The sequence below is a fragment of the Euleptes europaea genome, chromosome 13, assembly GCF_029931775.1.
Source record: "Euleptes europaea isolate rEulEur1 chromosome 13, rEulEur1.hap1, whole genome shotgun sequence".
Lineage (NCBI taxonomy): Eukaryota > Metazoa > Chordata > Lepidosauria > Squamata > Sphaerodactylidae > Euleptes > Euleptes europaea.
The window spans coordinates 50,876,644-50,890,150 of NC_079324.1; the positions used below are offsets into that span (position 1 = coordinate 50,876,644).

General features: G+C 47.2%; 1 protein-coding gene across 1 annotated transcript in view; it reads right to left on the bottom strand.

Annotated features, from left to right (window-relative positions):
* Positions 1 to 417: 417 nt before the first annotated feature.
* Positions 418 to 13,507, bottom strand: part of LOC130486436 (somatomedin-B and thrombospondin type-1 domain-containing protein-like) — a 30,260-nt gene continuing 17,170 nt past the window's right edge. Inside the window, exons 2-5 of the mRNA XM_056859709.1 lie at positions 12,963 to 13,148; positions 10,715 to 10,805; positions 2,182 to 2,340; positions 418 to 532 (exon numbers count right to left, since the gene is read on the bottom strand). Of these exons, the coding sequence (XP_056715687.1) occupies positions 427 to 532; positions 2,182 to 2,340; positions 10,715 to 10,805; positions 12,963 to 13,148 (542 nt within the window). The 3' untranslated portion in view covers positions 418 to 426. The remainder of the gene's footprint in view (positions 533 to 2,181; positions 2,341 to 10,714; positions 10,806 to 12,962; positions 13,149 to 13,507) is intronic.

The window sequence follows — 13,507 nt, forward strand, 5'->3', positions numbered from 1 at the left end:
ATAATAGCGGGAGTCGTTGCGGAAAGCAGAAAAAAGAGCAACCTTCCATTTTAGCTGCGGCGTCAGAGGTAGGCGACAAGGTTTTTCAGAGGTATTTTTTTTCCTTCTTTTCAAGAGAGAGAACGAGACATTCTGGAGCTTTAAAACAATACACAGCCCAGTGGACAATAAGGAAGGAAGGAAGGAAGGAAGGAAGAAAGGAAGAAAGGAAGAAAGAAAGAAAATAAATGTGGGTTTATAACGGTACCAACGTTGAGGTAAAAATTGGCATGAAAATTGCATTTGGTGTACTTCTAAATGCATTTGGTATGCATTTGGTATACCCTTGGTGTCTTCAGCTTGTTGTTCTTTTTAGAAACTGGCAACTGAATCTGAGACTTCTCTCTCTCTCTCGTTCTTACAATTGTCTCCCAGCTTGACAGAATGTCATACGAAGATGAAGGAATGCTGAGGACACACACAGTTGTCCCGTGACGACTCCTGCATCCAAGAGCCCTGGCAGCCAGCGACTGAAGCAGCAGTCCAGAATGTTCTAGGAAAGGAAACACAGTTGGTTGCTGCACCATACCTCTTAGTCCCACCACAATTCAGAAGAAGAAGAAGAGTTGGTTTTTATATGCCAACTTTCTCTACCACTTAAGGGGGACTCAAACCGGCTTACCATCACCTTCCCTTCCTCTCCCCACAACAGACACCCTGTGAGGTAGGAGGGGCTGAGAGAGCTCTTAATAGAACTGTAACTTGCCCAACGTCACCCAGCTGGCTTCGTGTGTAGGAGGGGGGGAAACCAACCCGGTTCTCCAGATCAGAGTCCACCGCTCCAAACCGCCGCTCTCAACCACTATACCACGCTGGCTCCACAAGGTTGTTTTGAGGTAGTCAGCCAGCAGTGGCTAAAAATATACTTTAAAAGGTTTGCTTGACATCCTTATGCAGGTATATGTTTAATCGTTAAGCGTGGGAGCTACTGAAGAGAACTATCAGGAGTGCCTCAAGCCACTTTCTGGAGACTGACCCATCCACGTCCACAACACGGGACTTAATTATTTGTAACTAAAGGTGTACAAGAGTGAGGGGAACTGAACCACCACCACCCCCAACTTACTTTGCTGTACTCCATCACTTCGGAACACACACACCCCAAGACGGGGAAGGGGCTGTGACAGGAAGGTAAGGCAGCAGAGAGAGGGGCTAAGGTTCAGGTCTCCTCACCCACATATTCCTTGTTATGTAAAACATGGGGACCCATTTTAGAAGTAAGCAACAAATATGGCTGCCCCCATTCACATCTAGATAGGCCCACAGTCAATTCATTTCTATAGAGACTATCGATCAGTTAACATTTTTATCCTGCCCTTCTAGACACTCAGGGCAACATACATAGTTGTCCCTTCCACTGCTTTTTTCCTCACAACAACCCTATGAGATACCTTAGGATGGGGAAGAATTACTTGCCCAACATCACCCAGTGAACTTCATGGTTGAGTGGGTCAGGTATTCTGTCCGTAGTTTGATCGCATGAATTCTCAGGAAGAGTAAAAAGCGACATGTTATGGGAGGAGACCTGGTCAGTGGCATTTCTTTAAAAAGTGGGGTATAGAATCCTCAATTTGTTGCAGAGCATGAAAGGGAGATTAGGGTCTTTTATGCATGGCTGTTTCCCTCGCCGTCACCCCTCCGACAGCTTTGGGTCTTTGTCGTGATTATGCATGCCGTTTCCGATCATCAAAGGTCACCTCGCTCTCCCACTGCGTTTCCCCGCGTTTTGCCCATGTTTTCAAATTTGAAATAAAACAGGTCCCTAAAAACGCGGGCAAAATGCAGGGAAAGGCAGGGAGGGAGAGAAGCAACCTCTGACGGTCAGGAACAGCATGCATAATCACAACAAAGACCCAAAGTCGTCAGAGGGCTGATGGCGAGGGAAGCAACCATGCATAAAAGACCTAGCGTAGAGGAAGCTACAGTATAAGAGACAGCAGGAGACTATAGCAGCAGCAAGGAGGCACGAAGAAATGAGGGTTCTCCTGAAACATACTGAAAAGGAAGAAGCAAGAGGGCCCTCGATTGCCGGCATCACCCAATGTGACAGGTGGCGAGAGTTTGTACAACTGCTGTACTGCATAATTCAGCTGAGCTAGCCAGATAAGGACAAATCTAGGTCCCTTCAGATCTAGGACTCACCTGGCTCCCTGCAGACCATCCCCTTGACATCTTTTCTTGCTTCCCACGGCATCCCCTTGGCACTCCACACAGACGCGCCTTTCTCTCACCAACTGGCTGCTCCAGAAACGCAGGTGGCACGCCGCTCCCACCTGCTTCAGACGGAAGTAGATACAGTAACTGAGGATATAGCGTGAGAGAGAGAATAGGTTATCTCCACGTTTCGTCAAAACCTGAACGGAAATTTCAGGGACAAACATTTTCAATGTAAAAAAAGAGAGAGAGTTCTAAAGGGTTCAAAATGTTCTCTGAAACCAGCCCTAAATCTTTTATCTTTTTCTCGTTGTTTTGCGCCTGTTTATTGCTCTTCTTGCCAGCTACAGGATCCAGCCAATCAGGAATTGTGTTGACAGTAGGATGACATCATGATGCCACATAGCCAATCAACTTTCACTGTGGAGTAAAACGGTAATGCCAAATCATAGAATCATAGAGTTGGAAGGAACCACCAGGGTCATCTAGTCCCACCCCCTGCACAATGCAGGAAATTCACAACTACTTCCCCCACACACCCCAGTGACCCCTACTCCATGCCCAGAAGATGGCCAAGATGCCCTCCCTAAGGTCATAGAATCAGCATTGCTGACAGATGGCCATCTAGCCGCTGCTTAAAAACCTCCAGGGAAGGAGCGCTTACCACCTCCTGAGGAAGCCCATTCCACTGAGGAACCGCCCTAACTGTAAGAAAATTCTTCCTAATGTCAAGATGGAAACTCTTTCAATTTAATTTCAACCCGTTGGTTCTGGTCCAACCTTCTGGGGCAACAGAAAACAACTCAGCAGAAAACAAATCCGAGTGAGGGCAATGTTTCCTGCCCCATTTTTGCCCCATTTTCCAAGTGCCCCCCCCCCTCATTATCTCCAAACCAGAAGAGGCATATTTCTTGCCAACTACAGGATCCAGCCAATCAGAAATTGTTTTGCCAGTAGGATGACATGATGCCACATAGCCAATCGACCCGCTAAGTCAAGATGCCCCACACTTGTCTTTTGCCCCCTTCACAATGGTTCAGAATTGCTGGGGCAGCATCGCCATCATGCTATCTGCTTTGATCTGGCAGACTATCTGCCTCTTTTGGGGCAGGGGCGGGGTTTGGTCAATTTAAAATACTGTTTGAATTATGAAGCATTTAAACACACAGCTCCTGATTTTTTAATTTAAAAATACTGCTTTTAAGCTGAAAAACTGATCAACAGTGGGAGGCGGGGAGGAGGTAGACGCTTCTTGATGCCAGGTACGTGCAGACAGTTGATGGGCTATACAGTCCTTCTGCTTCAAATGGGCTAAAATGCTGCCACCCCCCAGCTCAATCTTCAAAACAGGACTGTACATGAGACAATAATGCAGGGAGACTGCAAGGTTGTTACTGAAGGAAGAGTGGCTCATGGAGACCTTTCCTCAATCTCAGGGGGCACGGTAAAAATCCGATTTACACGTTTGGGCTGCAAAGCACCCCTTTGCTAGCTCATCCATGAAAAAAAGGATACAATTCATGCACCCAAGTGCACTGTTGACTTATTAAAGAGAACCCAGCATTCGTCACAGAGAAGACCCAGATGGCTTTTTTCTTCTGTATGTATAATACAGACATTGCGTCAAATAGGGGTCCCCTACAGGGGATAACCAAGAAATGCTGTTTGGGTATTCTCATTCCTCCTGGTCTCTGAGATTCATTAAGCAAAGCCTCTTATCTGAGTGCCAACTACCACTTGTGTGGTTTCCTGTTTACTCCTAGGTCTCAAAGAGCATCCTCCCAGGCAAAACAGGGGGACCCATTCTGCTGCAGTAGTCAGCTCCAGATTAAATCATCTGGGTGGAGGGGCCTCATGCACAACTACATTCTCAGGACAAAACCTATAAACTGCATGCACCCTCTCTGCCAGCATTTACACACGCAAACACACACACACCAGAAGCACAGAATCCAAGTCACGCTAACAAATAGTTCCATTCTACTCGATATGTGGACAAATTGGAATGGGATCAGAGGAGATGACTGTGGGTCTGAAAAACAAGTCCTATGAGGAAAGGTTGAAGGAATTTGTATGTTTAGCCTGGAAAAGATGAGTGTATGGGGGCGGGGGGGGGGATTATTGCACTCTTCAAGTACCTTAAGGGCTATCACATGGAAGGGGGCATAGATTTGTTCTCTGCTGCTCCAGGAGGCAAGGGTAGATTTAATGGGTTTAAGTGACAGGATTTCAGATGACTGTTAGGAAAAGCTAATGGTAAGAGTGGTTTGACAATAGAACCAATTGCCTAGGGGAATGGTGAGCGCTCCCTCAAAGAAGGTCTTCAAGCAGAAATTGGAGAGTCATCCATTGGGAATGCTCAGCTTTGCATTTCCTTCACTATGTAAGGATTGGACAAGATGGCGTCTAAGGCACCCTCCAAGTCTATAACATGTATGCACATATAAATGGAATCATCTTCATTCCTATCCACTTTAGCCTGGCAGATTCCCCACATTTTATTCCTTTATTTCATTCCATGGGTTTGAACACATGAGGCTGCCTAATACTGAATGTCCCTTGGTCCATCAAAGTCAGTATTGTCTACTCTGACCGGCAGTGGGTCTCAGGTAGAGGTCTTGGAATGGGATCAAGTGCAAGCATAATCAAAGTCCCGAAGTAGTCAGTGGGGTGACCGCGAGGAAACAGCCATGCGTAAATGGCCACTGTTTCTCAGCAACACCGAAGCTTCAGCTGCTCAAGGGAACAGTAACTTGTCCTAGAGATGTATCGACAGACAGAATTGTTATGTCGTGTGGTTTGTATGCTTTCTGTTGTATGTTGTTGTATGTTTTATAATATGTTGGGGGGGGTTAATTAAAAAAAAGGAAACCGCTTTGATTGCCTTCCCCCTAATGAGCCCAGAATCTTTGCTGGCACAGCACTGTGAGAACAGAGCTGCCAGACAATCAGCCGAACATTGGTGGGGAATGCAACATCTTTGTCCTACATCGGCTGCCTTCCTCTCTCTCAGCTCTGCTTCTCTTCAAAAAATAGAGAAGCTGGTTTTTAGACCCCGCTTTCCTTCACCATAAGGTGTCTCAAAGCGGCTTACAATAATCTTCCCTTCTCCTTCCCCCCACAACAGGCACCTTGTGAGGAAGATGGGGCTGAGAATTCTGAGAGAACTGTGACTGGCCCAAGGTCACCCAGCAGGCTTCATGTAGAGGAGTGGGGATTCGAACCCAGTTCTCCAGATTAGAGTCCGCCGCTCTTCACCACACTGGATCTCTGAAGAACTGAAGCAATACATTGAATGGAGGGGGGGAACAACCTCTGCTGGCACTGCTGCTCTTTCCCATACAAACCGATGCCGACACTACCTCAAACAGCCAAGTATAGCCAGCAGAGAGTTGGAGATGAGGGCCTTGGGTTCAAATCCTAGGAATAGCAATCCATAAGCAACCCTTTCCCTTTTTCTAACAGAACTCAAAGGGCTTTTATTCAGATTTATTGTGAGTGTATCTTAGCTATAGCTCCCACAGATGAATGGTCATTAAAGGTAAAGGTAGCCCCCCGTGCAAGCACCGGGTCATTCCTGAGCCATGGGGTGATGTCACATCCCGACATTTACTAGGCAGGCTATGTTTATGGGGTGGTTTTCCAGTGCCTTACCCAGTCATCTACACTTTACCCCCAGCAAGCTGGGTACTCATTTTACTGACCTCAGAAGGATGTAAGGCTGAGTCAACCTTGAGTCGGCTACCTGAAACCGACTTCCGTCGGGATCGAGCTCAGGTCGTGAGCAGAGCTTTTGACTGCAGTACTGCAGCTTATCACTCTGCAACACGGGGCCCTGTGAACGGCCATTACTAACTGTAAACTCAAATGTCTTTGATCTTAAATCATTGTTTTTTTCTCATTGAAGTGTTTCGTGTGTATCTGATTCAGAGCAACTGATAGAATGGCAATTTCATTCCTCCTGATCAGGAAACTATTTCTTCATAATTCAACACTTCTGGATTTACCAAAAGTACTTCCAGAATATCCGACTCACCATTTCTCCAGATCTTAAAATTACTCAGTTGGGTAACATCCTGCATTTTGCGCACTTAACAATAGTGAAGATAAAGGAGACAGCTAGGGACTTCAAAAGGATTTAACTCTATCCCTTTCTAACCAAATATATTTTATAAATGGATTAGTTTCAGCCCTCTTTATTGAAACCAAATTATATCCTTCCTGAAGAAACCTCTCCTCCAGCCTCTATTCCCCATTAGCAAATTTGAATAACCCACATCACAGGATTGCTGTGGACATAAGTGCCCTAACATCAAAGTCCTCTAAGGTTTTCCATTATCATTCATTCAGACAAGGGCCAAATCAGACAGCATATCGGGAAAGATATAATCAGTCTCTCAGTGGCTTAAATAAATTAAATGCAGCTTCAGGGGGCTATGAAAGTAATCATACTGCTTCTGAGAGGATGGAGAGCTGAATCTTTTACCCTGGGACATTTGTATCAGCCAAAATTGAGCTCTCTGGCTGCTTTTCCATCCTTGGGGGAAAGGTTTTTTTCCCACCTAGTGGGAAAAAGAGGATTTGATAAGCCAAAAGACAGCTTCTCAGGAAATAGGTTAAAGACCAACTTCCCTCTATCTCTGCTTTGATCACATTGGCAAGCGCCTCCCTTTCTCCCATAGGAGCATTTTGGTTTTTAAAGAGGGTTGCCAGGCCCCTCTTCGCCACCGGTGGGAAGTTTTTGGGGAGGGGTTGGGGAGGGGAGGGGAGGGATTTCAATGCCATAGAGTCCAATGGCCAAAGCGGCCCTTTTCTCTAGGGGAACTGATCTCTATCAGCTGGAGATCACTTGTAATAGCAGGAGATCTCCAGCTAGTACCTGGAGGTTGGCAGCCCTATTTTTTAAAAATGTGGAGACTGATTGTGGGTCTCTTGGCCCCTCCTCCAGTTTGGCCTACAACCTCTATGGGTATTCTCCAATTAAAGAAAAAAACTTCATGTTGGGATTCATCCCGAGGCCCACCTTTGTTAATCCAACAAAAAGGAGCTTGGAGAACATCGTGTTCCTTTGCAGCTGGAGTCTTATAGAAGGAGCATTGCCGGGAAGGGAGAGGTTACTTTCCAGCATGGGGCCACAAGTGTGAAGAGAAAACACTTGGCAGCTTTCCCCAGACTTCTATTCACTGCACTTTGTTCTCCTTACTCTCAAGTCACTGGAAGAACGCCAAGGCATGGAGGACACATCTTCGTTTCATTAGGTACCCAGGGCTCAGTCCAATGCAAAACCCAGGCGGTTGCCCCCAACCCTTCAGAAAGACACAGAAGATGGATTTTGTTGATTCTCCGGAACATCCAACTGATCATCGTATTTAGGAATATATTTTCACTTAAGATCAAATTTACAGCTAACATTTGGGCAGTGGGGAGCTTTCCCCCATAGTAGGGTTGTCAACTTCCAGTTAGTAGCTGGAGATCTCTTGCTATTACAACTGATCTCCAGCCGATAGAGATCAGTTCACCTGGAGAAAATGGTCGCTTTGGCCATTGGACTCTATGGCACTGAAGTCCCTCCTCCCCAAAAACCTTCTGCCGGTGGCAAAGAGGGAACTGGCAACCCTACTCCATAGGGTATGCAGATTGAAAGCAATGGCTATCAAATCCAGGTGCTGTTCACAGAGCAACCAATGATGGCTGTTAGGAGTGGGACCTGAAGCACTCCCTACCATCCACAAATAGGCAGCAAGCCAGAAAATGGGGCATCCACCTAGCTGCCATGATTGTTGCCAGCTCTGGGCTGGGAATTCTCTGGAGATTTTGGGGGGTGGATCCTGAGGAGGGCGGGGTTTGGAGAGGGGAAGGATTTCAATGCCGTAGAGTCCAATGGCCATAGCAGCCATGTTCTCCAGGGGAACTGATCTCTATCAGCAGGAGATCAGTTGTAATAGCAGGAGATCTCCAGCCACCACCTGGAGGTTGGCAACCCTAAAGATCATCAGTTTATTTGTGCAGGCTTGGAAGGGTTCTAGTTGTTTCTTGGGGAAACCCATCCTGACACTGCAACACAGAGCAAAAGGCAATGACTGCTTCTGCTGTGTTGCAGCAAATCAGGGGTTGGCAGTGGGCCCTTTCCTAATTGGGCTGCTATTTATTTATTTGGCTGCTGTCTATTTATTTATTTGTGAGCTGGTGTGGTGTTTTGGGAGGAACGGTAGCATGGTATAGCCCAATCTCGTCAGATCTCGGAAGCTAAGCAGGGATGATACTTGGATGGGATACTGCCGAGGAAGACTCTGCAGAGGAAGGCAGAGGCAAACCATCTGCCTCTCACTTGCTTTGAAAGCCCCTTACTGGCGTCACCATAAGTTCCAGGTTCAATCCCCGGCATCTCCAGTTAAAGGGACTAGGCAAGTAGGTGATGTGAAAGACCTCAGCCTGAGACCCTAGAGAGCCATGGACAGGGGCTGTGCCTTAGTGGTAGAGCATCTGCATGGCATGCAGAAGGTCCCAGGTTCAATCCCCGGCATCTCCAGTTAAAGGGACTAGGCAAGTAGGTGATGTGAAAGACCTCTGTCTGAGACCCTGGAGAGCTGCTGCCAGTCTGAGTAGACAATACTGACTTTGATGGACCGAGGGTCTGATTCAGTAGAGGGCAGCTTCATGTGTTTATGTGTTCATGTATTCTTAACCATACGTCGGTTGCAACTTGATGGCACACATATATGTAGTGTGATGTAGTGGTAAGTGTAGGGAGACCCAGATTCATCCACTCAGCAGTGAAACTTACTGGGTGACCTTGAGATAGTCTCCTCTCCTACTTTCTCTCCACACAGACTACCTTACAGGGTTGTTGTGGGGGCAAACTGGAGGAGGGGAGCAGCGTGTATTCCGCCCTTTGGAAGAATAAATATGCAACTGATTGATATTTATGAAGGAAACCACACCACAGACCCAATTACAGGGGTTCCCGCATCTCGTTTGATGAGAAACCAGTCTGAACCAGGAGGAGTACACCTTGGCCGATCATCTGGAAGAGCGAAAGGCATCTCTCGCAGTTATCTCTGAGCCCTGCATTCTTCTCCTTGATGAGAGAGCGGAACTGAAAGGACCTCTTTTTTGTGCCACGAGAATGGGGACTGTGTCTGAGCCGGCTTCTTTGAGCTAAGGTGACTGGCCGTGCCAAACATGTGTCCCAAACCGTGACACGAACTACAGCCAAACAATGAACTGTGTACTGGCTGTTCCGAGCTGCCGAGTTAATAGAGTCCCCCCCTACCCCCCCCCACTCCAGCTCTCTTCCAGCCTTAAAAGGGGATGGCTCGGGTCCAGATTATCAATGCCCAGATGGTAAAGAGACAACGCAGGTACTCCCTTTTTCCTAGCACTCGGAGATTCCTTTCTACTATAATCGTCTGCTAATAATCCTATTTAAAATTCCATTTCCAGCACTACAACAGTTTTCTAAAGCCTGGAAGGCGGGCTGCTGGGGGGAGTACTTGAATCTCAAGATAAAAGGCAGACAGGCTTCCGGTGCAGCCTCAGTCTTGTCCTGAACCCTCTCCCCCATAGGGTTGCCAACCTCCAGGTACTAGCTGGAGATCTCCTGCTATTACAACTGATCTCCAGCCAATAGAGATCACCTGGAGAAAATGGCCACTTTGGCAATTGGACTCTATGGCATTGAAGTCCCTCCCCTCTTCAAACCCCATTGTCCTCAGGCTCCGCCCCAGAAACCTCCTGCCAGTAGCGATGAGGGGCCTGGCAACCCTACTCCCCCATCCACAGAGAAAAATGAAAGAGCCAGCCCAGGGTTCAGAGAAAATCTTAAGGAAATGGTAATAATAGTAAAAAGCTGGAACAGGAATACAGGGGATGACCAGAAGTAATAACTTTGCTTCGCTGCAGACAGGAGTTTGGCCACTTAAATATGGCAGATCCATCCTTGCCAATAAAATTGGCCAGGGAGAGAGAGATGTGGGTGCAGGTCTTGACTTGTAGGGAAGCGAGGGCTCTGCACTGAGGGTGGTGGGGGAAGCACTGGTCTCAGGGTTCATCTCATGAAAGGGATGAATCATGCGTGCACATTGTGTATCATAGTCGTGGAAGGAGGTATGAGGTAGAACTGGGGTTCCGCCATCTTTTTGAGCCTGTGGATGGGAGGGTAGGGTTGCCACAACCAGGCTGGGAAACTCCTGAAGACTTGAGGGTGGAGCCTGGGGAGGACAGGGACCTCAGTGGGGTACGATGCCGTAGAGTCCACCTTCCAAAGCATCCGTTTTCTCCAGGGGAACTGACCTCTGTAGTCTGGAGATGAGCTGTAAGTCCAGGGGATCCCCATGAAAGGAGGATGCTTGGCTTGGAGCTCCCCAGCATTTTGAGATTGGTCCCACCTCCCATGACAGCTGTTTTGAGGTGATGCCCGCTACCCTCAAATTCCAAAGTTATAAACAAGTTTGAGAAGATTGTGGACTAGGGAGACCCAATAGCTTTTAGCTGCCTGATTTCTTGAGCAAGCTGTGCCTACCTTGGCAGTTTTTCCTTCATCAGCATGTGAGGTCTTCTCCAGGGGTCCTTAAAGTCCCTTTTAAAAGAATTAGGCAGAATCTTAGCCACCTCTGCAAAAGAGCCATAAAAATTTACGCATTAACAAATAGAAAACAAATATCACAGCAGGGTGATATGGAAAAATATGTTAGTTTTATGGTTGTTACCCGCCCTGAGCCTGGCTTAGGATGGGGAGGGTGGGCTAGAAATTGAAATAATTAATAAATAGATAAAAATCACCGCCATTAACAAACTAGAAATTAAACAAAAGGAAGAAAATTAAAAACAACGTCTTTCAGATTTACAAATCTAACATCAATAAAACAACAATTATTCCTTATTACCCCCAAAACTGTGCGATTCCCTCCCCCTTGACTGATTGATTTCCGTGTGTTTTTTCTATTTCATTTTACCTTAAATGTTTGGAGCTTTCACATTAATTTTTGCATTAAATTTTATCTGTTTTCCTTGTTTTTGTAATTTGATATTTGTCCATTGCAAAAACTGATGAGTAACAGCTATGCTGCCTGCTCATAGGAGTCTATTTGCCTCCACTGTGTTCTGCTTGTACATTCCAAAGATGCAGTACACCTCCAGCGGTCTCCTTCACTATTAAACTGTACAGTGGTACCCCAGAGACTTTCTCCTTGGCAAGAGAGCTGAACAATGTTGCTTTGGCAGCAGCTGCCACCACGGCACAAGGATCTTCACTATGTGCCTGAAGGTAAGATACAGCAGCTATTTTGCAAACTGGCTCCGCCTCTTGCAACAGCGGTTTTGTGGCAGCCACTTTGTGGCTGTGCCCACCGTGCTGTGTCAGGATTCTAAAGGGGCCCGCAGGCTGAAAAACGTTGGGGACCCCTGTAGGTAGAATCATAGAGTTGGAAGGGACCACCAGGGCCATCAAGTCCAACCGCCTGCACAATGCAGGAAATTCACCACTACCTCCCCCCTCCACACCCCTAGTGACCAGAAGATGGCCAAGATGCCCTCCCTCTCATCATCTGCCTAAGGTCACAGAATCAGCATTGCTGACAGATGGCCATCTAACCTCTTCTTAAAAACCTCCAGGGAAGGAGAGCTTACCACCTCCCGAGGAAGCCTGTTCCACTGAGGAACCGCTCTGACTGTTAGAAAATTCTTCCTAATGTCTAGATGGAAACTCTTTTGATTTAATTTCAACCCCTTGGTTCTGGTCCGACCTTCTTGAGCAACAGAAAACAACTCGGCACCCTCCTCTATATGACAGCCCTTCAAGTACTTGAAGATGGTTATCATATCCCCTCTCAGTCTTCTTCTCTTCAGGCTAAACATACCCAGCTCCTTCAACCTTTCCTCATAGGACTTGGTCTCCAGACCCCTCACCATCTTTGTTGCCCTTCTCTGGTAGAGGAAGTCTTCTTGCACCAGGGAAAAGGGTCATTAGCAGAAGAGATCTGCAGGATCCAACCCATAATATATGGCTCAAAAGAGCAAACGGGTTGGTGAAATTAAATTGGTTTACTTTAATTTTGTCATTTAATGCTTTTCTTTATGTTTATCTATATGAATGCAAAACCTTAATGGGAAAAGGTGAGAGGTGAGACCATCCTCGTATTTACTGTGCTTGGCTACCCTAGCTACTGCCCGCTGATGGTCTTCTCCTCTGCCATTTGTCTCATCGCCCCTTTTTTAGTCATCTGAGACAATGAAGGGCCGTGGCTCAGTGGTAGAGCATCTGCTTGGCATGCAGAAGGTCCCAGGTTCCATCCTCGGCATCTCCAGTTTAAGGGATTAGGTGGGTAGGTGATGTGAAAGACCCTTGCCTGAGACCCTGGAGAGCCACTGCCGGTCTGAGCAGACAATACTGACTTTTATGGACCAAGGGTCAGTAGAAGGCAGCTTCATGTGTTCATGTGTTCAATGATCACTACCACATCTAGTGTCAGAGAGTTGTAGGATTGCCAACCCCCAGGTGGGGCACGGAGATCTCCTGCTATTACAACGGATCTCCAGACAGAGATCAGTTCCCCTGGAGAAAATAGCTGCTTTGGAGGGTGGACTCCATGCCATTATACCCTGCTGAAGTCCCTTCCCCTCCCCAAACCCTGCCCTCCCCAGGCTCCACCCCGCAAATCTCCAGGTAATTCCCAATCCAGAGCTGGCAACCCTAAGCCTATACACTTCACTATGGCTTATTATTCCGACTTCAAGTTGTGCTTTTTGGACCTCCGTGTTCTCAGCTTTACCTTTTGCAGTTTCACACAATGGGCTGTCCCCAAGGCATCCTCTCCTCTGCTTTAGATCAGGGCAGGGGGTTCCTCCATTCCGAGGCGGCACGATAACCTGACGCATCCGGTCTTTGCTCCCAGTCCCACACAAGGAACTGCATTCACTCCAGGGTCCCCAAGGGCCAACCACACAGTCAACGGCTGCTAGAAATGAGGTAGCAAGGAGGGCGGGACAAAGGAGCAAGAAAACAGGTTGAAGAAGACCCAGTGGGCAAGAAAGAGAGGTTGACCGGGGAAGAAGAGTGAATGAGAGCCAACATTGAAGGAGAAACAATGTGGAAAAGAAAGAAAGGCAAAAAGAGATATCAATGGTATGGCAAAATTTGACTCAGAAGATTCCCCAGGTTTGCAGTCTAATTTGGGTTGGCCAACTTTGGGTTGGGAAATTCCTGGAGATTTAGGAGTGGAGTTTGGGGAAAGGAGTGGACTCAGCAAGGATGCTGATGTAGGTTTGCCAGCTCTGGGTTGGGAAATACCTGGAGATTTTTGGGGCAGAGCCTGAG